The sequence below is a fragment of the Mesoplodon mirus genome (assembly GCF_964341445.2).
Source record: "Mesoplodon mirus genome assembly, chromosome: 19".
NCBI classification, from domain to species: Eukaryota; Metazoa; Chordata; class Mammalia; order Artiodactyla; family Ziphiidae; genus Mesoplodon; species Mesoplodon mirus.
The window spans coordinates 56,291,537-56,315,993 of record NC_138995.1 but is presented as its reverse complement, the minus strand read 5'-3'; the positions used below and the strand labels follow the sequence as shown (position 1 = coordinate 56,315,993).

The 24,457-nt window shown below is 55.5% G+C and overlaps 2 protein-coding genes across 2 annotated transcripts; one reads left to right on the top strand and one right to left on the bottom strand.

The window, feature by feature from the left end:
* Positions 1 to 9: 9 nt before the first annotated feature.
* Positions 10 to 4,190, top strand: SIX5 (SIX homeobox 5). Its single transcript, XM_082605924.1, has 3 exons — positions 10 to 852; positions 1,838 to 2,640; positions 2,916 to 4,190. Exons 1-3 carry the CDS (start codon positions 53 to 55, stop codon positions 3,512 to 3,514), a joined length of 2,202 nt encoding a protein of 733 aa, XP_082462050.1. The 5' UTR covers positions 10 to 52; the 3' UTR covers positions 3,515 to 4,190.
* A 678-nt stretch (positions 4,191 to 4,868) lies between these two features.
* MEIOSIN (meiosis initiator) lies at positions 4,869 to 23,578 on the bottom strand (the record flags this gene model as incomplete). Its single annotated transcript, XM_082606947.1, has 14 exons — positions 4,869 to 5,037; positions 5,634 to 5,723; positions 6,564 to 6,811; positions 6,888 to 7,052; positions 8,015 to 8,088; positions 8,470 to 8,625; positions 9,113 to 9,213; positions 10,047 to 10,155; positions 10,333 to 10,368; positions 11,188 to 11,433; positions 12,314 to 12,448; positions 13,871 to 13,982; positions 18,196 to 18,286; positions 23,502 to 23,578. 14 exons carry the CDS (start codon positions 23,576 to 23,578, stop codon positions 4,869 to 4,871), a joined length of 1,809 nt encoding a protein of 602 aa, XP_082463073.1.
* Positions 23,579 to 24,457: the final 879 nt, after the last annotated feature.

Sequence of the window (24,457 nt, the reverse complement as noted above, 5' to 3'; positions counted from 1 at the left end):
AAAGCCCGAGGGAGGAGGAGAAGGAGGGAGGAACTTCCCAAAGTTGCAAAACATGGCTACCTTGCCTGCGGAGCCGAGCGCGGGGCCGGCGGCTGGGGGGGAGGCGGTGGCGGCGGCGGCGACCGAAGAGGAGGAGGAGGAAGCGCGCCAGCTTCTGCAGACTTTGCAGGCGGCCGAGGGTGAGGCAGCGGCGGCGGCCGGGGCCGGGGCGGGCGAAGCGGCGGTGAAAGTGGAGGGCCCGGGATCCCCGGGCGTCCCCGGGTCGCCCCCCGAGGCCGCTGCCGAACCGCCCACGGGCCTCCGCTTCTCGCCGGAACAGGTGGCGTGCGTGTGCGAGGCGCTGCTACAGGCGGGCCACGCCGGCCGCTTGAGCCGTTTCCTGGGCGCACTGCCCCCGGCCGAGCGCCTACGTGGCAGCGATCCGGTGCTGCGCGCTCGGGCCCTGGTGGCCTTCCAGCGGGGCGAGTACGCCGAGCTCTACCGGCTGCTCGAGAGCCGCCCCTTCCCCGCCGCCCACCACGCGTTTCTGCAGGACCTCTACCTGCGCGCGCGCTACCACGAGGCCGAACGGGCCCGCGGCCGCGCGCTGGGCGCGGTGGACAAGTACCGTCTGCGCAAGAAGTTCCCGCTGCCCAAGACCATCTGGGACGGCGAAGAGACCGTCTACTGCTTCAAGGAGCGGTCCCGTGCCGCGCTCAAGGCCTGCTATCGCGGCAACCGCTACCCCACGCCGGACGAGAAGCGCCGCCTGGCCACGCTCACCGGCCTCTCGCTCACGCAGGTTAGCAACTGGTTCAAGAACCGACGACAGCGCGACCGGACCGGGGGCGGCGGCGGCGCGCCCTGCAAGAGGTGAGGGGACCCGGGCGGCGCCAGTCCCGCTTTCCCGGAGACGTGCCATCCACCAGCCCCCCCCCCCCAATGCCTGTTGTCCTCGGACACCCCTCGCTCACACCCTCAGGCGCCAGCCGAGCGCGGGGAATCCGTGTGCATGGAACGGGCACGCGCCCCGGCCCTCTCCCAGACACCCGGACACCAATGCTCCTCTCGCGGAGGCCGGGAGACCGCCTCTCTCTGCTCCACTCAAGGCTCCGTCCCAGATCCCATCCGTGTCCGCGGCTAGACTCGGGGCGGCAGTGAGAAAATGAGGGTTTGCGGGAAAGGAGGAGGGGCCTTTGTCCTCCCCACCGGGCGTAGGGGCTTGTTCAGTCCCCCTTCGCGGCCAGGCCCTCCCTGGCCGTTGCTCGGTCTCACCTCCCCCCTTCCCGCCCCCCCTCAGGGCCCAAACAGCGTGGTCCGTCTTCTGTCTTTGTTGTGAAACGTGAACCTTCCCCAGCTCCGGTTTCCCTGTAACCCAAGCCCTTCTCCTCCCACCCTGCGCGTCGGCCTCCAACTCCTCCGACGCCCGGGGAGGAGGGGGGTCGGGGGAGGGCACCGGGAACTGAGCGGGCGACTACCTCCTTACTCTCTCCAAAGCCACTCGGCTGCTTTCAGGCCGACTCCGGAGACTTCAGGCAGCCTGGTTGCTCAGCCTCCGGGGCCCTGAGGCCGAGGAGTTGGGAGAGGAGGGCCTCCTCCCCTCCAAAGCGGCCAGCTTGAGCCTTTAGTCAGTGGTATTGCAGAGGCTCCTCCCTGGGGCCCTTGGGTGGTCTCAGAGAGGAGGTTTCCTAACCCCTTGAAATGGTGCACAGGAACTTGGGCTGGGGAAAGGTGGGGAGGCAGTGGGCGGCTTGTGCTTCCTCCGAGCACTTTGCAGCCGGCTCCGTGCAGGAATCGGGCTGGCCAGCGGGGAAACACAGCATTCGGGACGTCAACTCACAATCCTTTCTCCGGCCAGCGAATCTGATGGGAACCCCACTACGGAGGACGAGTCCAGCCGCAGCCCTGAGGACCTGGAGAGGGGGGCGGCTCCAGTGGCGGCCGAGGCCCCAGCCCAGGGCTCCATATTCCTGGCCGGGGCCGCCCCTCCCGCGCCGTGCCCCGCCTCCTCCTCCATCCTGGTGAACGGGAGCTTCCTGGCCGCCGGCAGCTCTCCAGCGGTTCTCCTCAATGGGAGCCCCGTCATCATCAACAGCCTGGCCCTGGGCGAGGCCTCCAGCCTGGGCCCCCTGCTGCTCGGCGGGGGCGGGGGCGCCCCTGCACCGCAGCCCAGCCCCCAGGGGGCCAGCGAGGGCAAGACCTCCCTGGTCCTGGACCCTCAGACTGGGGAGGTTCGCCTGGAGGAGGCTCAGCCTGAAGCCCCTGAGACCAAGGGGGCCCAGGTGGCTGCTTCAGGGCCGCCTGGAGAGGAGGTCCCGGGGCCTCTGCCCCAAGTGGTGCCTGGCCCCCCACCGGCTGCCACCTTTCCTCTGCCCCCAGGACCAGTGACTTCCGTGGCTGCTCCACAAGTGGTGCCACTTTCCCCACCCCCTGGCTACCCTGCCGGCCTGGGCCCCACCTCCCCACTGTTGAACCTGCCCCAGGTGGTGCCCACCTCCCAGGTGGTGACCTTGCCTCAGGCTGTGGGGCCACTGCAGCTGTTGGCAGCTGGGCCAGGCAGCCCCGTGAAGGTGGCAGCTGCCCCGGGCCCTGCCAACGTGCACCTGATAAACTCTGGGGTGGGCGTGACTGCCCTGCAGCTGCCTTCGGCCACTGCCCCAGGTACCCCTTTCTGGTGGCTGGGCGGGGGGTACAGTTACCTCGGGGAGGGATGGCGCTGTCAGTGGGCTTCCTGGGGCAGCGGTGGGGAGTGGGGAGCTCATCCCCGGCGGGTCCCAGACCCTCCAGTGCCAGGCAGTACCCTGAGGCTCGAGCCACGCAGACTTGGCCTCACCCTGACCCGGAAGGGGCTCCTTTTGCCTCCGGCTGATCTCCCTGCCTGCCCTCCAGCGGCGTACTCTTCACCTCTGCGCCTGGCCCCTCTCCTCTCCCCACAGGAAACTTCCTGCTGGCCAACCCCGTGTCTGGCAGCCCCATCGTGACAGGTGTGGCCGTGCAGCAGGGCAAGATCATCCTCACCGCCACCTTCCCCACCAGCATGCTGGTCTCCCAGGTCCTGTCGCCGGCCCCCAGCCTGGCCCTGCCCCTGAAGCCAGACGCGGCCATCTCAGTCCCCGAAGGAGCCCTCCCGGTGGCCCCCAGCCCCGCTCTGCCGGAAGCCCACGCCTTAGGCGCACTGTCTGCGCAGCCGCCCCCCGCCCCGGCCGCCGCCAGCCTGCCCTTCTCCCCAGACTCCTCCGGCCTCATGCCCGGCTTCCAGGCGCCCCCGCCCGAGGGGCTCCTGCTGTCGCCCGCGGCGGTGCCCATCTGGCCAGCCGGGCTGGAACTGAGCGCCGGCACTGAGGGGCTGCTAGAGGCAGAGAAGGGGCTGGGGACGCAGGCCCCCCACACGGTGCTGAGGCTGCCGGACCCCGACCCAGAGGGGCTGCTCCTGGGGGCCACGGCGGGGGGCGAGGTTGACGAGGGGCTGGAAGTGGAGACCAAGGTCCTGACCCAGTTACAGTCGGTGCCTGTGGAAGAGCCCTTGGAACTGTGACCCGCCGGGCCCCGTGGCCTCCCCTGACAATGGTGCTCGAGGACGGCAGGGAGGAGGGAGCCTCTCAAACACGAAGACGGCTGCCATCCACACACACTACACCCTCCCCGCGGCTGCTCAACCCCTCCACGCCCTGGAGGCCCACTCCTGTCCGGGCACCGTCCTCTGCCGGGACGCCTCCTCTGTTACAGCCCTCTCCTTGCTCTGCCTACATGGGGAGGTTTGGGGCTCCTGACTCAGGGGCTCTGCCCCCCTCGACCTGGTACTAGCTGTGAGCTGAAAGCCCTGCCGAATGGCTGGATTTCCAACCCCCTTGAGCCCTCTCCCTATCACTCCCTGAAACACTATTAATAGCTCCACTGACATCCAGTGTTCCCAGAACTGCTTGGAATCCGAGGGTGGAGGACGGGCAGTCCTGTGCCCAGAGACTGACAGGCCCTCCCCGCCGGGCCCTTCCTGCCCACGAGGGACGCGGGTGTGCGGTCTGTGGGCCAGGGTCCTCCGTTAGCTCCTCCTGGACTAGAGCCCTCAGTAGCACGTCCAGCCCCAGACCAAAGATCCCTTGACCCTCGGGCCAACCCTGACCCCTGTGTCTAGTTTGTATCCTAAATCTTTATTTTTCTAGGACATGTTATGCCTTCATTTCAATTAAAATAAAGTTAACAGACAACTAGAACCTCGGGGGGTGTGGGTTATCTTCCAACGACTTGCCCAAGGAAAAGCTGAACCACAAAAAGCTCACCTTGAGAGTCTGGCTTTCTGACCAGATGTTCTCTGAGGGGAAACAGGGCTGGAGATCAGATTTGTGGTGTTGCTTGGGAAGACGCCTGCCGGGAGCAGGGCTGAGAAAGCAGGAGACCAGGGGCCCGGCCCTGTCTCTTGCTGGTAACAGTGTCCACTTTATTTAGTTGAAAACAATAAATAATTTATAAATAGAACAGGGCCGGAGGCATAGAGTGAGGTACAACTGGGTGAAAGCATTTGATTCTGGGCTGGGCAAACGACAGGCAGAGGGCAACTTCACCTCCTCGCATTTCATTGTGGGGGGGGCGGGGCGGGGGGGTGCTTCCTCCCCACCTGCGGCTCCTCTGATAGGCCAGGCCAGGCTTGAAAGGGGCTGTGAGACGCCTGCAGACCCCGGGCAGGAGAAGTTCAGGCTGCCCCGTACAAGGCAAACGCACAAAGCACCGGGGTCAATAAATAGCCGCCTCCCAACCTGGGGGTACCCGACCGAGGGGATCTGCACTAGCGGCGGTGACGCCCAGGACGAGACAACCTCTTCACCACCGGCGCCTGGTTTCAGACCACGGTTGCAGGAGCTGCGAGGCAGGTGGCGGAGGGGGCCAGGCTGTCCTCACGCGCGGTGAGGGGGGGGCGGGAAGGCACGGTTTGCGGAGCGGCGGGCCTTCTCAGCCAGCAGCTGGTAGAAGGGCTTGGGGGTCTCCCAGTCCTCGTCCTCGCTGCTGGAGCTGTTCTTCTTCACCTTCCGGTTGTGCCGGCGGCTGAACCTGCGCGCTTTGGTGCTGAGGGAGAGATGGCAGGATGGGCGGGGTTCCTCGGTCACCTCCCGGCCATCTCTGTCCCACCCCTAGTGCTCTGGCCCCAGCAGTGACCAGGGCCTGGGCTGAGGGGGCGGCCAGGGCTTTATTTGGCCCCAGCGGGGGAGCCACTGGCTCCCGTGAGGACCTGTCACCATCTGCACACGTGCACGTGTGTTTCCGGGGCTAGTTGCAAGCTGGGCAGGTGGAGAGGAGAGGGTTTCAGGAGGGAGGGGGCATCAAGAGGGGAAGAGAAGGAGAAGACCAAGCGACAGGGAAGTTAAGACCCAGTTTTCTGCTCTGAGAAGCTCCCTGTGGCAGAGAGGGCAAAGGAAATTTAGGGCAGTGGGGTCCAAATCCAGAATTCAGCTGTTTGCCCTTCGAAGCTACAGGCAGGGGTAGAGAGCCGCTCTGCTTCTGTCACCCCAACTCTAAGAGCTCGTGACACCCAGATCTCCTGCCCGAGGAAACTCCCAACCTGTTTCCAACATCACAGAGCTCAAGGCTCTGAAAATCAGAGCAGGATGAGGAGCAGGGGCCTCGCCTCCACCACGCACACCTTCTGGGCAGGGGCTTCTCACCAATATGGTCTCCGCTCCTTCAGGGTCATCATCCGCCAGAGTTGGGCCAGCTGCTTGGTGGCAGACGTGGACGCGGTCCCAGGGTAGGCTCTGGGGCGGAGGGAGGAGGAGGTGAGGAGAGGTCTGCAACCTCGCCTGGCTTGGGCGCAGGCCAATGGTGTGACCATACAAGGGTCCCTGGCCCTCTCAGAGCCGCAGCTTTCCAAATCTGAGAACTCGGATCTTTCCGTGTTGCCCTGAAAGATGCCCCCTTTCGCGCCCCCTGGAGCAGAGGTGGCAAGGAAGGGAGCTGGACTAAATGGTGGTTGGAAAGGGGCCACCCCGTGTCCTGGGGCCTGCATCCGCCGCTCCAATACCGGCACCACCTCTTCTCCACGGAGCTGCAGGCTGGCAAGATCGGTTCAGGGCTAGGCGCCTGATAGATCGTATCAAGTCGGCCCCAAGAACTTTTGCTTGAAATCTTAGAAACGAGGAGCTCTCTTCCCACAGGGTTGCTGGGGCGGGAGACAGGACACGAGCCTGAAGCTCCTCCGGGAGAGCCTGCCCCAGCCCAGCCCAGCGTGATGGAGCACAAAGCCAGCCCAGAGCGCCGAGTGGAGGGGGACAAGGATCCCGGGCAGCGTCCTTTGAGCCCAAGGACCAACCGCGTTCGAAGGTGGCTCCTCTTTTTTCAGGTTATATAAATTTAATTAATTATATTAATTAGTTCATTATATTAATTAATTCAAGCCAGTTAGTTTCCTTTTTTTCCTAAGTCTGAGCTGAGTTTCACTGCTTACAGTGCACAGGCCCTGACCAGTGCCACGGGGCCAGGGGGAGGCCGGGAGAGCGTGGCTGAGGAATGGGTCGGCAGCAGTGGGTGGCGTGCTCTGCGGATGGATGGATAGTGAGGTAGGGCCCCAATCAGGGCCGAAGAGGACGCCCTCCCACCTGATGTACTGCTTCCGGTTCATCCTGCAGAACATGATGAAGCCGTTGATACACTTCTTCTTCACCTGGGTGGGGCAGGGGGCTTGCTTGCTCTCCTTGGGCTTCACAAGGCCCCTGCCCGCCCTGGTCTTCCTCCCGGCTGCAGGCAGGGCTGCGGGCAGGGCTGCGGCCCGCTGGGTGGGGGTCCACGTATAGTTCTCATCCTCATCGCTGGAGGACTGCAGGCCCTCGAGCTTGGCCTGAGCATCCTGGGTGGGAGACAGAGAGGTGAGGGCGGGCAGGAGACGCGGACTGACCAGGCGGATGGCTTTCTGTCTCCCTCACCTCCTGCTGCCTCCACGCCGAGTCTGTGTCCGTGTCCTCCGAGCTGGAGCTGCACGGCACCTTGCTGTTCTCACTCAGCGACAGGTAGCAGTGGTCCAGCGAGACCAAGGACTGGCACCGGCTGTGGGAGTCGGGAAGGTCTTCGGGGGCCTCAGGGGGTGTGTCCTGGGGGGTGAAGGAGAAAGATGGGAGGAGACGGAGGGGGACAGTGCTGTCCCTTCATGGCCCCCACTCACTGCTTTCCTAGGAGGTCACACGAGCATCATCACAAACAGCTCAGGCTCAAAAGAGCCTCGTCCAGACACCTCCTCAGAAATTCAAGCAAAGTTTCCCCAGTTCCCACAGCGGGTCAGAGAGGAGGTGGATGGGGGTCTTCTGCCTCCTATTCTGGGGCACTCTCTCTCAGTCCCATCAGTTTACCACCTTGCGAAGTAGCCATGACGCCCCGGGTAGGTCTTAACTCCTCTGAGCCTCAGTTTCATGCACAGTCGGTGTCACTACACATCCTCTGCGAGGCCGAGAGGCGCTTGGTGCAGTGGCTGCCTTCCAAGAGCTCCGCTAAAGGCGCCTAGTTTTGTTTCTACAGCAGATTTAGCTGTTCATTGTGGCAGGGGGCCACCTTCCCACACACTGGGGACCGGAGCTGGGGCTGCCCCTCTGGCAGTCAGACGTTGAACTGCTGGAGCAGACGGTGCCACGGAAATCAGCCCAGGGGCCTGGGAAAGAGGCTCTTTCCAACTGAGGATCCTGGGGGTCACCTGCTGTTTTCAATGTTCTCATCTGTCAAATGGGGTCACAAGAGGGCCTGACTCATAGAGCAGTCGTAAAATTATGTGCGGTCTTTTCTGGGCACCTGGCAGCTTTTAGCTTTTATCCTTTGTGTCTGGTTCATTCTAAGGGCCCAGTACAGAGCAGGGCGCCTGGTGGCCCGCAGGAAGTGTTCAAAGGACGGGCAGGCAGGTGAGGGCACAGATGGTGGATGAGTCTCTGGAAGGATGAGGAGAAGCATGATGGATGGACAGGTGAGTGGGGGAGGAGCTGAAAGGTCGAGGGGACGGATGAGTGGATCAAGCAGGTGGAGAGAAGGATGGACGTGTGTGTGGACATGTGCGTGGGCAGACGCCTACCTTCTTCTGTGGTCCCTCAAGCGTGCAGGCAGAAGGTGAAGACGCAGGATCTAAGAATACTTCTTCAAAGAGAGCTGTCGGGGGCGGGGAGGGAGACCGGAGGGGAGGCTGGCACAGAAACACCTCTCTCAGGGCACCGTGCCTCCGTCCCGCCATCCCTGCTAGCCGGAGTGCCCTTCTCTGGCTTTGGCTTTGGGATCTTCTGCCCCAAGTCCAAGTCCAGCTCACAGGCCAGCCCCCGTGGGGAACCACCAACCTGGGCAGAGCGAGTGGGTCCCTATTCCAGGCTCCTGGAGCCCTCCACGCGCCACGCTGGCCTGGGGCTGCTCCCCACCAGGCTGTGGGCTCCTCGAGGGCTGGGATGGGATTCATCCTCGGTGGGATTCATCCCTGCTTGTCCAGCACAGGGCTGCACACCTATGAACCAAGCATCAGGTCCAGCCCTGGGTGCTCACCTGGGGTCAGGTACTCGGTGTCATCCTCCGGGATCTGTTCTGGCAGCAGTTTCCCCGGGGAGCTGAAGAGGGAGGGGCTGAGCCCTAGGATCTTGCTCGGGTGGCCTGTCTCCTTCCAGTTTTCAATCTGGGGAGGCCCCAAGGCGAGTGGGCTCCCTGAAAAGGAAATATCAGGCTCGAGGGTGTGTCAGAGGTTGCCCTCTCCCCCAGCACAGCAGCTGGCTTTGAGCAGCTGGTGCCAGACACTGGGGAAAGGTGACTGTGTCAATTCCTTGTTGTGAGTGCTTGGAAGAGGAAATCAAGAGGCACGATGCCTGGCATCTTGTTAGGGATGGCCAGGAAAAAATATCAGTATCATGATGTGCCAGATCCAATAGACTGACTTTAGCTATCTGGAGCTCTGTGTTAAGAAAGGTTCTGAGACAGTGTCTGGGATCAACAGAAAGAGTAGTGATTGATCAGCAACATCTGCCATGGCAACCGATGGCTCAGGGACAGTGGGCGGGCTGTGTGTTGCCATCCCTGTGCTTAGCGGACATCCATCCCTTTCCCGCTCTCCCCCCTTCCACAGACATCCTCAGAAGGAAGGTACCAAGAAGACCCCACACCAGGCTACAAGGAGGAAAGACAGAGCTTCAGTCACCATGGACGCTGCCCTTTGGGGTCCAGGCAGGAAGCCAAGGGTCAGCATCTGGTGACTCCTTGTCCACCTCCTCGCTGTAATCGTACAACACCAGCTTCTGCCTGCAAGAGGAGGAATTGAAGAGGCAGACCTGGAGCCCCGGGCTGGAAACACCGTGGGCCCAGGGGCGAGCCCTTTCCCCTTTCGGTGTCTCAGTGTCGCCCACTGTGGACTAAGACAGGGATCTCTCCGTGCCGGCCGCTGGGGGGTGCCCGCCCTCAAGGAGCTTCAGGGCTTATAAGGAGAGGCCAGCTGTAATCAGAGCTGACTAAACGGGGGCAGAGCTGTGATGGGGCTTTGAGGAGGACACAGACGGCGGGCAGGGCAGGAGGGAGGACCGAGCTGAGCTAAGCTTGAAAGACGGGTAGTTTTCCAGGTGGATGAAGGGATCAACTTCCAGGAAGAGGGAACAGAGGGTGAGAAGCCCGGAGGGGACACGGGCACGGCTCCCGCAGGGAGTGGCGGATACTTGGTGGTGTTAAGCGTAAGGTTCGCAGTTGAGGAGCAGGAAAGGGGGCTGGCAAGGTGAGCTGGGACCAGAGAGGGTCTCAAATGCTAATTAAGATATCTGGGCTCTATCCAACAGGAGGGAATAGCTTAAAGCCGAAAACTGACACGATCAAGGTCTTGTGTGTTAGAAAAGCCATGCGGGTGACTAGTGGGGACAGGTTAGAGGGCGGGACGGGAGGCAGGGAGGGGCTGCGGCCCTGGTCAACGCCTAGGAAGCAAGGCTCTCCCTCGAGCTCACGATGCCTGACGCAAAGCTAGGCCCTCAGAGGTGCTCACTCCACAGACACCAGTCGAGGGTGGTGATTGACCCCATTTCTCACCAAGCCTTAGCCAACCCCACCAAACGCCTCAGCCTCCTCCACTCACATCCCTGGGCTTCCCTTACCTGGGACAGGGCCGTGTCCTGTTGAGAAAATGGATCCTCTCAACCCCTTGCTGGGCCTCGAAGGCAGGGTAAGGCCCCGCATCCTGGGCACTGTTTTTGCAACAGCAGCCTACGGGGGGTGGGGCAAGTCAGGATGGTCACTCCTGTGACTGGCCCAAATCCTGGGACTCACAGAGGCAGGGATGGAGAGGTGCTGGGGTATGCCACAGCCTCTCCCTCCCCCCATCCCAGCCAAAACCTCAGGCTCTGGGGCCTCTGTGTGAGGTTTGGGGGCTCCCTGAATCACCCGCAGGTTTCTGGAATCCCACATCCCTATCAGAAGCTCTAAGGAAGATAAAATCCTTAAGCAGAATGATGATGATGATGAAGATGACGAGAGCAAACAAGTATATAGTGCTTACCAAGGCAGCACGGTTTTAATCTTAAGTTTTACATACTACTCGGTAGCCCTTTACCAAAGGGTATGGTTTTTATAATGCCCATTTACAGTTAAGTAAACTGAGGCATTGAGATATCAAGTAACTGGCCCAAGGTCACAAGATTAGCTCAAGATCTGGGACACCCTCCCTCCCCAGGTGGGTCAGGCGCCTCCTTGGGGCTCCCACAGCCTCCTGGGCGACCCCAGGAAGTGAGAGGGTGGGATTTCTTCACTGGACTGTCACCGGCACCGCGCACGTGGCCTGGCCCAGAGGAGATGCTCTGGGAGGAAAGGCTGAAGGAACAGACAGAGGAATAGGATGACCTGAGGCCTCGCCTTCCAGTCGCGCCCGTATCTCCTCGGGGTGTCACACCTTTGCAAGCTGGCAAAGGGATGGGGACTCACAAGAGCGTTTGTCTGGATGCTTCAAGTGAAGGAAGGCTCACGAGGTGGCCCTGCTCTTGCCCCCAGTTCTGTGACCCTGTCCCCTGCTTACACCCCCCAACAGAGCCTGAAGGGAAAAGGAAACTTGGAAAGAGGCTGCGAGACAGCAGCGTCTCTCGTGTCCATTGTAGACTCCCTGGCGACTAGGACAGCGCCTGGACTAGGACAGTGCCTGGGCTAGGACAGTGCCTGGGCTAGGACAGTGCCTGGGGTGTCGAGGGTGCCTGACAGGTGGTATATAAACGAGTGGCTAAGTTAGTGGAGAGGAAAGACACCAACTTGAGATGTCACAGTGGACGCTGTTCTCAGCTATATGCAGCAGTGTCAGCCAGGATCGTCCTCCCTTTCTGTCACCTTGAGATGGGGATGACGCAGCCTTGGGGTGGCTGCAGGAGTCGAGGCATCTTGGAGGGGTGATGGTTCCCACCATGTTTCCTCCTCTCTGGTCTGGGGATGGGGTCACCTGCTTCTCAGGCTTGTCCAGGGCCAGACAGCGACGAGGGTTCTGGGCCTGGGTCTGGCATTCTGGGAGAGCAGAGAGATGGCGTCAGACAGGGCTGGGGGCCTGACTGTCACCAGATGGTGGCTGAGGTGGGGGTCTTTGCTCTGGGCCCAATAACCTGCTTCAAGGCTTTGCCTGGCCTGGTCACTCGGTCCTTCCCGGAGAGGCCCAGATCCTCAGTTAAAGATCACCTAGTCAGATACCCCCTTCCCCAGCCCACACGTTAGAATCACCTTGTGAGTTCTGAAAATACTGAAGCTCAGGTTCCACCCAGATCACTGAAGCCCGACTTTCTGGGTGTGAGGCACAGGCAATAGGCATTTTTAAAAGCACCCCAGTGATTCAGATGTGCAGCCAGAGCTGGAAATCATTGATTAGGTCCAACTCCCTTTTTAAGGACATGGAAACGGAGGTTCGAAAAGGGGAAGGGACAGGTAGTGTTAGTAACAAGGCTGAGGTGGGACCTGGGACACTTGCCTCCCGCACTGGGGTCCTTCTGTCACCCCACACTCCCTGCTGCCCTGGCCCGGGGATGGATGACTGGGCAGAGGGATGATAAACGCTGACAGCAGCTTCCATTCCTGGGCGCTGGCCATGTGCCCCGTCACTTAAGCACTGCTTGAGCGGGGTGCGCCTGGCTCCTAATCTGAGGACCACCCTGTGGGAGGCCCTCCTATTTCCAGACCAGGAAGCTGAGGCTCAGGAGAAGAGTGACCCACCCCCAGGCCTCAGAACTAGGAAGAGGAGGCACCACAGCTGAACCCAGGCACATCTGAATCCAGAGCCTTGCCAAGGGCTCAGGATTGCCGACTGGGCCTCCCAGGAGTGGGGACGGTCCTGGAGAAGGAGTCCCGCTGCCATCTGACCCCTGCACCCTCTTCTGTCTCCACTGACGGCTTGTACCTGATGCTCGGGCCGGCTTCTTCTTCCGAGGTTTCCGGCAGCCTCCCCAAAGATGGGACTCATGAGAGTGTGGGTTGCTGGACGGGGTGGAGTGTCTCCAATTTGCTGGGCCTGCGGCCAGCTTCCAACCCAGCCCTGCACAGGATGGAGAATGAGGCAGGTCAGATGCCCTCACCCTCATCCATCCTGAATGCTGCCTCTGGACAGCACTTCATGATGGACAGGGAGCTGGGAGGCTGCCACGGTCCCCAGGCTGACTTTACAAATGGGGAAACTGAGGTCCTGGGAGGAGATGGGACCTGGCTGAGGTTGCGCAGCCAGGCAGCAGAAGTACAGGCGAGAACTCAGGTGTCCTCAGGGCCATTCCGGGCCTCAGCTGAGAGGGAAGACAGACCCAACGCTTCCCAGATGCTTCCCGGTCTTCCGCCTCCTAAATCAGTTCTTCCTCCAGCCTCCTCAAGATGGTAGGGGCTCCAGCACCCACCCTGGGTGGCCCAGGGCCTCTCCCCCAGGCCTCTCAACTCGTCCTCATTAACGTCTCCCAAGGACTTCCCTGGCGGTCCAGTGGTTAAGTTTAAGACTCTGCGCTCCCAAGGCAGGAGGTATGGGTTCGACCCCTGGTCGGGGAACTAAGATCCCGCATGCCGTGTGGCATGGCAGCCAAAAAAGAAAACTCCCAAATTTACCTGCTTCTGTCTACACCCTCAGCTACGGTGCTACATTGGCCTCATCGTCTCCCGTCCAGATCACCCCTAAAAGTATCTTCACTCATCTCCCCCACTCCGGCTTCTTACTTAATAGCAAGTCCCACACTAGATGTCAGGCACCTCTTCTTCAAAGAAACTCTGACCATGGCTTTCCTCTGGCTTAAAGGCCTTCAGTCATTCTCATCTTCTTCATCTCCCTCCTCCTCCAGGTGCTCGAGGCCCTTCAGAATCTCGTCCCTGCCTCATCTTCTACCCTTCTTGCCCGTGTATTCCTCACACCAGTAACCATAGCAGCCGGCACACACAGCATGGGATGACTGGCTTGTTCCAGGTGCCGTGTTACAGCACGCTTTACATGTATTAACTCGTTCAATCCTCACAACAAACACAGAAAGGGGGTATGGGTCCATTTTGCAGATGAGGAAACTGAGGCACAGAGCAGTGTAGGTCACAGGACTGTGCCTGAGTTGGGACCTGGCTCAGGAGTCTGCGCACATCATCTGGGTGCTACACGGCCCCTCCAGTCATACCCAACTGCTTGCCTGTCCCCAGACATCCCACATGTGTCTTCTCGTGCCTTCAGACTCTTGTTCACCTTGTTTCTTCTGCCTGGCCTGGTTCCCCCTTCCCTGTCCTCGAAGGCCCAGCTCCGAGGCCCCTCCCACCACAGTCTTCCCCGACACCCTCCTCTGGGGTCACAGCACTTTGGACATCCCTCTGACTTGTCCCGTGAGATAGGCTGTGAGATCCAGGAAGGACTGGACCCGTCTAAGTCATTCAGCGTCCCTGACGTCCAGGACAATGTTTGGCACGTAGCAGGCGCTGGGAAACGTCGGCTGAACTTACTTACCCCCCAGTCCAGCGTTCCCATCGGTGGTGTGGAATTCGAGCAAGGCCTTGGCCGCATCGATGCTTCTCTGGAGATAGTGAATGTAGTGCAGGACGTGCAGCAGAATCTCCTTCTGCCCCCGAAAGAAAGACAGGGTTGAGCGGGGGCCTGAGATGATGTGAAGATGCTGGGGACCGGGGACCCTGCCCCAACCATCCCCCCACTGGCAGAGAGACTCCTCTTCTGCTCTTTAGTCCTCACTGTGGCCCAGTGAGCAGCGGTTACAGCTAAGGAAACAGAGGCCCAGAGCGCTAAAGGGACTTGCTGGGTTACAGAGAGGAAGTGGCAGAGCTGGGATCTGAACCCAGGCCTGCCTGCCCCCTGGTCCAGTTTTGGGGGCACACACTGCTCAGCTTCCCACCCCTGGCCCTTGGCACATGCAAAGCCCTCCTCTTCTCCCCACAGACTCCCTCCCTGGCTTCTCCTCCTTTGAGCCTCAGCACAGTGTTCTCCCCTTCTGGAAGCTTTCCTGCCCTCCTGATCCCTCACCCAGGCTGGGTCAGATGTCCCTCCTCCGCATTCTTGTAAAACCCTGGGCCTGTGTCCACCAAGGCACTTGCCACAGTGTTTTATAATTATCTGTTTATGTATCATTCTCTCCCATTGACCTTGAACTAGCTGAGGGTAGAGACTGTAGCTAATTGATTTCTGTATCCCAAGAACACAAAATCGAGAGGTGACTTAGTCAGTTATCACTGAAGGAATGACTCTTCCCCACAGCATCAGCGGGCATCCCCCAACCAGCCACCAAATACCGGCTGAGCCGGTATTAGAGACACTAGGCTAAAAAAGATACTACCCCCTAAGAGCCATGTGGAGGGGTGAACTAGACATACTTTTGTTTGCCTTCATGGAACTTACAATCCAGAGAGGGCAGCAGACCTTAATAAACTCATAATTCATACAAAATTATCAAGTGTGTGATAAGCATTATGAGTAAAAGAGCATAACAGGTGACTCTGAAATTAGACTTGGGTGTCCAGAAAGGCCTCTCTGAAGTGGCAGCATTTAAACTGAAGACTGAAAGGAGTTAGCCTGGTGAAGGAAGAACACCCATAAATATTTTTTGGATTGAACTGGATCCCCAGAATAACAACAAAACCGTTAGCAGGAATCTTCCAACCCCAAATCAGCAAACATGGTGTGGGGGGTGGGGGATACATTGGGAGACTGACTGACATATCCACACTACTATATATAAAGTAGATAACTAATAAGGACCAACTGTATAGCACAGGGGACTCTACTCAATACTCTGTAATGGCCTTTATGGGAAAAGAATCTAAAAAAGAGTGGATATATGTATAGGTATAACTGATTCACTTTGCTGTACAGCAGAAACTAACGCAACATTGTAAATCAACTATACGCCAATAAAAATTAATTTTAAAAAAGGCTGGTATCATGAGGTGACTTATGTGAAATTGTTCCATAAAATATAATACAGTCACTGAACTTATTTAACCTGATCCAGGGAAGGAAGCTATAATGTAACTAAGGAATAATGTGACACAGCCAAGAGATTATTGGTTTGGGGCCTGGCTCCAACCTGCCACTTACTGGCTGTGCACTGGGAGCGGGTCATTTTACTTCTCTGGGCCTCGGTTTTCTCATCTGTGCAATGGTAATGAGGATATTCATTCAGCCTCAGAGGATTATCATTAGGACAAAATAAATTAGCGTGTATGAAATCGCCCAGCACAGAGCCTGATAAATCAGTGGTCCAATAAATGCTTAGTTGATATCTGGATGAGAACGAACACCTTCATCGGCCTCTCAAGGGATTAAATAGAAACCTTTGGGGGCCTCCCTAGTAGCACAGTGGTTGAGAATCCGCCTGCCAATGCAGGGGACACGGGTTCAATCCCTGGTCCGGGAAGATCCCACATGCCGCGGAGCAACTAAGCCCGTGAGCCACAGCTACTGAGCCTGCGCTCTAGAGCCCGCGCACCGCAACGAGAGTAGCCCCCTCTCGCCGCAACTAGAGAAAGCCCACGTGCAGCAACAAAGGCCCAATGCAGCCAAAAATAAAATTTTAAAAAATGAAATAAGATAAAGGGAATCAGAGAAATGGAAACAATCACAGTAATGTGCAGAGGGCTGTGATGGTCAGAGGGATAGGAAGCCACGGACCACATGGGGCAGGGGCACTTAATCAGCCAGGATGGTGAGGAAGGATACCACGGACCTAAGCTGCAGCCTAAATCTCAAACATGGGCGAAACAACGCATAATAGCTCCCACAGTTTATTCAGCAGTGGACTGAGCACGTCACACAGCCCTTGGACGAGCTGTGATGATGCATGTCAGGCAGACTGGTCTGGTGGGAGGCTGGGGACTGACTCGGACACTGGTTGTACATGGAGCAGGGGGCCCAGGACTGAATTTAAGGGAGGATGAAGATGGGGAAGACGTGGGATTATTTAGACAGCAGAGAATCAATGGTAAAGAACGTGGGCTGAGGCCTGGGGAGGATTCCACGAAGAGATGTGGTCATCTAGTCAAAGATGAAATGCTGCCCGTGCCCTGCCTCAACTGTCATTCCTCCAGGGCAGGGGCTGTGTCCCAGTCATCTCTGCCTCGCCCGACAAGAACTTATAGTGCCTACGCACACCAGGTACTCAAATGTTGGAGGACAGAGGGCAAAATCCCTCAGATATTGTTTGAGCACTGTGGTGCTCCGCGTAATGCCTCCCCCAAAGGCGTCCATGTCCTAGTCCCCGGGACCTGTGAATATGTTGCCATGTATGACAAAGGGGTCTTGGCAGATGTGATGAAGTTAAGGACCTTGAGATGGGGAGATTATTCTGGATTATCTGAGTGGGCCCCGTGTAATCACAAGCATCCTTATGAGCAGGAGGTGGGAGGGTCCAAGGCAGAGAAGGTGAAATGATGACGAAAGCAGAGGTAGAGGAGAGACTAGAAGATGCTACGCTGCTGGCTTGGAAGGGGCTGTGAGCCAAGGACCACAGGCGGCCTCTAGAAGTTGGCAAAGGGAGAGGAAATGGAGGCTTCCCTGGAGCCTCCTGCTGACACCATGACTTTAGTCCAGTGGGACTGATTTTGGATTTCTGACCTCCAGCACTCTGAGAGAACAAAGTTGTGTTGTTTTAAGCCACTAAGTTTGTGGTAATCTATTAGAGCAGCCACAGGAAACTGATACAAGCACCTACAATTGAGAGGGATTTAGGAGAGACAAGCAGCGTGACCTGGTGATGGATGGGCTGTGGCTGGCAGGGAGGAGGACAGGGTCAGGGTCAGGCAAATCTCTCCCCAAACACCCGCTGCCCTGAACCTCTCTGAAGGCAAGTATAACATTCTAGATCGGATCAGTTATTGTGTGTTCAAACCTTCCTCTTTTTTTTCTTCCTGGCCGTGCCACACAGCTTGCAGGGTCCCAGTTCCCTGAACCAGGGATCGAACCTGGGCCCCAGCAGTGGAAGCACCGAGTCCTAACCACTGGACTACCAGGGAAGTCCCTAAATCTTTGTCTTATTGACCAGATTCTAAGTTCTCAGAGGAGGAGGGCTGGGTTTCAAATTTCTTTGCTTCCCCTTGTTGCCGGCAGAACAGCTTCTGACATCTGACAATCTTTCCACAAATGGCTGATGAATGAATGAATGAGGGACTGAATGAGAGAAACTATAGCAAGGAAACATCACACCAAACCTTTCAGATCTCTGAGTCTCATATTAAGTTGTTCGTCCTGGGAGCAAGTGTTAGCTCAGCACTGTAAACATTTATTGAGTAGCCACTGGGGAGGCACCGAGAAGCTTTATCCCTACCTCATGGAGATGATCCCCACAAAGTCACAGAAGAAGGCACCCAGAAAGGGAACCGGCATTTATTCAGGCCCTGTCACGGCTATCATGTCACTTTGGTCTCACAATATCACTGAGTAGGAGGAGTTATTTTTTTCTTGTTTTATAGCTGGGAAACCTGAGGCTTGAGAGGCTGATAACCTGAGCGAGCTGCCCAGAGTTCTGCAGGTGTGGGGCTGGAGGGCTCAAATGCAGGCTGTGTGACCCCCAGAGGGATGACCTTGACCCAGCACCTTGCCTATTTTCCCCCTCCCAATTCCCCCTGCCTCCTTTGCAGGAAAGAATCCCCCAGGCTTCTAGTCATGGGATCACAGACTCCCAGAAATTCCCAGTCAGGACCATTGCCATGTCAGTGCTGTCACTGGGTGGGTCTGTCTAGGTTTCCTAGGACAAGGGAGGTCAATTCGATTGCTGATATGTTCAGACCTGCCTCCCAGATCCACCTCATCTCCTTCAGCCCCCTTACCTTGGTGAGCTTCTTGGTACCGGTCCTCAGGGCCACAGGCAGCATCAATGCCAGCTCTTGCAGTTTGTTGGTGTGGTTTTTCTTCTGCCTCCTGTTTTGGGGCAAGAGATGGTTTGGGTTAGGACATCCGAAATGGAATTTGGCATCTGACCCCCCAGACCACTTGTCTCAGTGTTCCCCATCTCAGAAAAGCTCCCTGCCCCAGGCACCCAAGACAGAATCCTGGGCATTGTCTGGACCGCTCACTCTCCCCCATCCCCTGGTCCAATCAGTCACCAAATCTTGCCCATTCCTCCTCTAATGCCTTCTCTCCGTCCCCTCGCTCCTGCCCTAGTCCATGTGCTGACATAGTTCTCCCAGCCTTCCATCTGGCTTCCTCCAAGCCATACTCTCTATGAGAGTATGGTTTCTGAAACACAAACCTGCCTATGGTTTTCTCATCTGTGCAGAAGGAATGAGGATATTCTTTCAGAGGCAGAGGGCTACCAATAGGACTGAACACATTAGTTACTTAATAAGCACTTCAAAACTCTCAATGCCATCCCATTCTTAAGGATCAAGTTTAAACCCTTACTTAACATGGCTTATAATGCCCCCCATGGCCTGGCCCGCCTGACCCTTCTGGTCTCATCTCTTACTTCCTTTCGTTCTCTCTCATCAATGGACCCCAACTCCACAGGACAGGTGAGGTATCTCTGCTCAGGTCCCCCTGCCCCTGTGCTCGTGCATTTCTCTGGTCCCTGCAGTTGGGTGAGAGCTGAGTGGGGGGCACCGCTGTATCTCCAGCACCTAGAACAGGGTTTGGCACACTGCGGGAAGTCATCGCCTATTTGCTAAATGATTGAATAAATAAGGGCATGAAAGAAGTTGACTCCTGAGCAGATGCAGAACTTCTAGGATCTAATCCCTGAATTCATAAGTCATAATATATCCATGTACACACACCTGTACCCCTCTCTCCTGACGGATGGAGACACAAAGACGTTGGAGTCTCTCTCCCAGATTACACACCGCTGCCACTCCTCCTGCTACTTCTCTGGGAAGGCCCAAACACCTCGTCTCCACCAATCCTTATCTCACCTTCCTTCAGGGCCTGATTCAATTGCCACCCGAGGACTCTGAATGTCCACAACACTTTGTGTCACCTGCAGCGCCACCCAGCCCAAAACACTTCCTTGATTACAGATGTATCTTTGGTTCCTACTCAGACCCACGAACTGACACCCACTCTTTGCCAGGCCCTGTGCTGGACACTGTGGAAAGGGAGAGGAATCACTGTCCTGCCCCCGAGGACATGGGGGAGCAGTGTGGGAGACACTTATCTCCCTAACCAAACTCTGAAGTCCTGAAAGAATCGTTCTCACTCATTCATTCAGCAGTTACCTATTAAGCCCCTACTGTGTGCCAGGAAGTGTGATCAGTGACAGGGACAAAAGACTATAAAACAACTACAGCCCCTTCTAGAGCCTACAGTGCAGTCGGGGATAAAGTCATTCATCAAATTGTCATACAAATAAACATAAAATGGCAACTAGGACCAGAACCAGCTGTATAATTTGCTGGGGGTGGGGGCATTGCAAATGAAACTGTGGGTCCCCTTGTTCAGAAATTAAGAATTCTGAAAAAAAAAAAAGAATTCTGGGAATTCCCTGGTGGTCCAGTGGTTAGGACGCTGCACTTTCACTGCTGAGGACCCAGCTTCAATCCCTGGCCCGGGAACTAAAATCCCGCAAGCTGCACGGCCTGGCCAAAAAAAAAAAGTTAAGAATTTCAAGATGGTGAGAGCAGAGCATTAAACCAAGCACTGGGCTCTTCTAAGCTCAGGGCTCTGTGACTGCATGAATCACATGTCCCTCCTGGGGACAAAGGAGAGGTGCTGCTCAGTGTTATGGAAACTTGTGAAAGGTGGTTTTGATCTAAGCTATGAGGTTTTTCCAGAGGAAGTAAACCTGGCCAGAAGCTGCTCTGAAGGCTGAGTGGAGCTGCATCAGTGGAGGGGGAGAGGGAACGTTTCAGATAGAGGGAGCATGGAGAAGTCAGAGGAAATAAAGCTGAAGTGTCTGGAGCACAGAAAGCAAGGAGTCCTGTGGGGTGAGATGAGGCTGGAGGACGAGGTAGGGGCTAGATGACGCAGGGTCTTATGGGTCTCGCAGGCTCACAGTATGAAGTTTTGCCTTTATCTGAAGCCCAACGAGAAGCATTAACGTGTTTCCTGCAGGGGATGGCATTTCTAGTGCACCCTCCCAGAACCACCACGAGTACAGGAGACTAAACGTATTAGTCAGCTGAACGAAGGAATGAAAGAAAAACAAAACCACCAATTGGTCTCTAGTTCTTTCCTGATAGAAACCATAATTTCGAGGGGCAAGGGTGGGTGCTGGGTTTCTATCCGTGGAGAAACAGTGGGTAGGCTGACCTCTAACGTCTTGCCTGGCGCTTATATTTATTTTCTGCATGCGACTTGCCTGCTGTTCTAGAGGACTCCCTAGAAGCTCCAAAGAGAAGCAGCACAGAAAGCCAGGAAGAAAAAGTATCCAGGTCTATTTAAGTTCAAGGTGCTATTTGACCATGTCTGAGAAAAAGGGTTTCATATCAACTAGTCCCTGGGTGTTTCCTCTGGGTTTTGCAAAGCACTGAGAGAGCCTTCTGCACAAACACAGGAGTTCCAGGAAAAAAAAAATTGGAGGGAGAAAAAGGGTGACTAGGAAATGCAAAATCTTGGCCGCTCTTGGGCAGCGGTCCTGAAGAGGTGTGACCTGGGGCTCTGCTCACAGGGGCCTCCGGGAACGGGGCACTCGCTCTCAAGGCTGCTCCTTTCCTGGCTGGATGGTTTTGGTTTCAGCCAAGTTCTTTCCTCAGTCTGTTTAATTTTCACCCACTAATCCCAGCTCTGCCCTTTGATTCTGTGGGGAACAGGTCAGCTCCAGCCACATGGGTCTTTTTCTGCTTCTCTCAACTGCCAAGTTTATTTCTGCCTTAGGGCCTTTACCATTGCCTCCACCTGGAATGTTCTTTGCCCCGATTTTTACATGGCTGATTTCTTGCCATTCGGCGCTTAGCTTAAATGTAATCTCCCTAGAGGCCTTTCCTGACTACCTGATCTAAATAAGCACATTCTTTGTCACATCCCCATATCCTTTATCAGCATCTGAAATCTTTCTCTTTCTTTCTTCCTTCCCTTCCTTCTTTCCTTCCTTCCTCTCCTTCTCTCTCTCTCTCTTTCTTTCTTATAAATATAAACATAAAGAGAGGGATTTTTGTCTCTTTTATTTATTGCTATATCCCGGACTGACTTATCCATCAGGTAGCGTAAGCACAGTGCCTAGGGCTGGTGCTACTTTTAGGGGTTTATGAGAATGTTTTAATTTCTTTTAAAACCAGGAGAGAAATAAATGAATATAATTCAACTTGGATTATATTCATATTTATACCAGTGCTGTCATAAACTATAATTTTTAATGTGTTTTTAAAAATATTTTATTTATTTATTTATTTGGTTGCTCTGGGTCTTTTGCGGCACGTGGGCTCCTTAGTTGCAGCTTGCCAGCTCCTTAGTTGTGGCATGCAAACTCTTAGTTGCGGCCTGTGGGATCTAGTTCCCTGACCAGGGATTGAACCCAGGCCCTGGTGCATTGGGAGCACGGAGTCTTAACCACTGTGCCACCAGGGAAGTCCCTTAATGTGTTATTAATGCAGGAGCTGGAAGGAGCCTTAATCAAGAGCCAGTCCAAATTTCTCACATTAACTATGGGAAAACCAAGGCCCAGACCATAATTTGCTTTAACATGTGCAGGAACTTAAGAGTAAGAGCTGTCCCAAAGTGGGACCAAGCAGGGGGCAGTCCCAAGAAGCAGCATAATAGTTGGTTACAAGGTTCAGCTTTTGAAGCAAACAGATTTGGTTGAAATCCCAGCTCTGCCACTTGCTGTGTGACTTTGGGCAAGTGCTTTCATCTCTCTGAGCCTGTTTATAATTCATTTACAAAATGGAGGTGGCTGGAAAGTGTGATCTTGTCCAGAAGGTGTTTAGCACTAGGGAGTGCTCACGAAATGTTAGTTCAAGACCGAAGGTAGACAGTCATTTGTTGGAACGATTTAGGGATAAGGGATGTTGGAGAATGGGGTGGGGGTATTGTACTGGATGACTACTGTTGATAAAACTGTTGTTTTTGGTTGACCGACATCCAGTTCCTCCCTTTTCTGGTAATAGCTTCTTTTGGGGAATGATCCCTCCCCCACTCTCAGCCCATATGGTTCAGAGAAGCTGACCCCAACCTCCCCTTCCACTAGGGAGCACTGAAGCAAGGTCTAGCCAAGAAGTCAAGTGATTGGTTCAGGATTGCGGTTGTAACCCAGGCTTGGCCAATCAGAGTCAACGGATCCTGGAAAGAGACTCTCTGCTAGGCTTGTCTAGTTGGCAGGATATGGACCTGGAGTGGCTGGGAGCCGTCTTGCCCTCACAAATGGAGAGCCAACACAGACAAGAGCAGAACAAAGAGAGGCAGATTCCTGGCCATATCATTTAACTCCTCAACTAGAACCAGCCAAGCCTGATGCCCCGGAATTTTTTGTTTAAAGGATCCAATAAATCCCCTTTTATGCATAAGCCAGTTTTAGCTAGGTTTCTGTTAACTGCAACTAAGAGTCTTTATTAATACAAAGACCCTACATCTAGAAAGGGGGGAAAGAGAATGCATTGTTGGTGACCTCTGGAATTCCAGGAGGAAAAGGCAAGCGCGAGAGGCATTCTTCATTGTCTTCATTTGCCCCTTCTGAGCACAGTACCTAAGTAGAGAACCTGAACAAAGCAGACACTTATTTTTGGAGTTAATAAATGAAGACATAGGTGGGCGGAAAGTCACTGGGGAAGACAGTGGGGAATAAGATGAACTCTGGCTCTCTTCTTTATCCAGACTTTGGAGGAAGGGAGAAATCTGATCCAACCCTCAATCTGCTAGGAAAATCCCCTCTATAAGATTCCTGACACTTGGTAGGTGCTTGATGGCAAAATGAATATGTGAATAAAAGAAAGGAAGGAACGGCATTTAAGAAAATCAGAATGTCAAAACCTGCAAGGGCTTAGAGATGATCTTTGCCAACTGCCTCAGAGTTCTCTCATCTTGAAATGGCGGTAATATTCGCACCTACTTCCTCGTGGAGTTGTTGTAAGGATTAAAGGATTTTATACAAACAAAAGGCTTAGCAAAAAGTCTGGCAAACTAGTAAATGCTCAGTAAACACTACTGTTACTATTATTCAACCAGAGTGGCTGGAGCTGTAAGGGAGGTGGGCCAGGGGAACACTTACCTGTCCCTGTCCCTGAGACCCAGGGAGTTGGTCCTGGGCTGTTCAGGGGAACACAAGTGCTTGCTGGAATCCCACATCTGCAAAGAGGGGAAAAGAAAGAATTATTAGTGACCTCTGGGATTCCAGGAGGAATGCACAGCTTGACAGGCAGCCTCATTTCCCCCATGATACTCCTTTGAGCACTCAGAGATCCCAAAATAAGTCCCCAGTCCCCATAAACACAGGTCAAGAGACCAAATTAAAATGCCCAAACTCTAAACTGAAGTCCATGAATCTCAAATTGCAAATTGGGGCCCGTAAATCATGATCCAGACCTAAAACTAAAAGATGCAGATTCCCAAACTTTGACTTCAGCACTTCAGTCTTAACAGTGAAATGTCAGACCCTGCAATGGGAACCACATCTGAAAACTGTGGCTTGAGATCTCTAAACTGTGATATTAAGATACTAAAACTATGTCTTTAAGCTCCCAAAGTGAGGACCTAGACCTTCCCAAACCTAAACGTCCTAAACTCTAATACTGAGATGCTCTAGACCCCCAGACTGTTAATTTCTGATCTCCAAATATGAACCCAATCCTAGTATTAAGAACACAGACCAGAGCTTCCCTGGTGGCTCAGTGGTTAAGAATCCGCCTGCCAATGCAGGGGACACGGGTTCGAGCCCTGGTCCGGGAAGATCCCACATGCCATGGAGCAACTAAGCCCCGTGCACCACAACTACTGAGCCTGCGCTCTGGAGCCCGTGAGCCACAACTACTGAGCCCGAGTGCCACAGCTACTGAAGCCCGCACGCCTAGAGCCCGTGCTCCGCAACAAGAGAAGCCACCGCAATGAGAAGCCCGCGCACCGCGACGAAGAGTAGCCCCCACTCGCCACAACTAGAGAAAGCCCGCACGCACAGCAACAAAGACCCAACGCAGCCAAAAATAAAAATAAATTAATTAATTAAAAAAA

Bases quoted from the DNA above. Each gene is read 5' to 3' on its own strand.
- SIX5 (XM_082605924.1), top strand. From the start codon at position 53: ATGGCTACCTTGCCTGCGGAGCCGAGCGCGGGGCCGGCGGCTGGGGGG. The intron at 853-1,837 runs GTGAGGGGACCC...TTCTCCGGCCAG, and splicing joins GGCGGCGCGCCCTGCAAGAG to CGAATCTGATGGGAACCCCA. The intron at 2,641-2,915 runs GTACCCCTTTCT...CTCTCCCCACAG, and splicing joins GCCTTCGGCCACTGCCCCAG to GAAACTTCCTGCTGGCCAAC.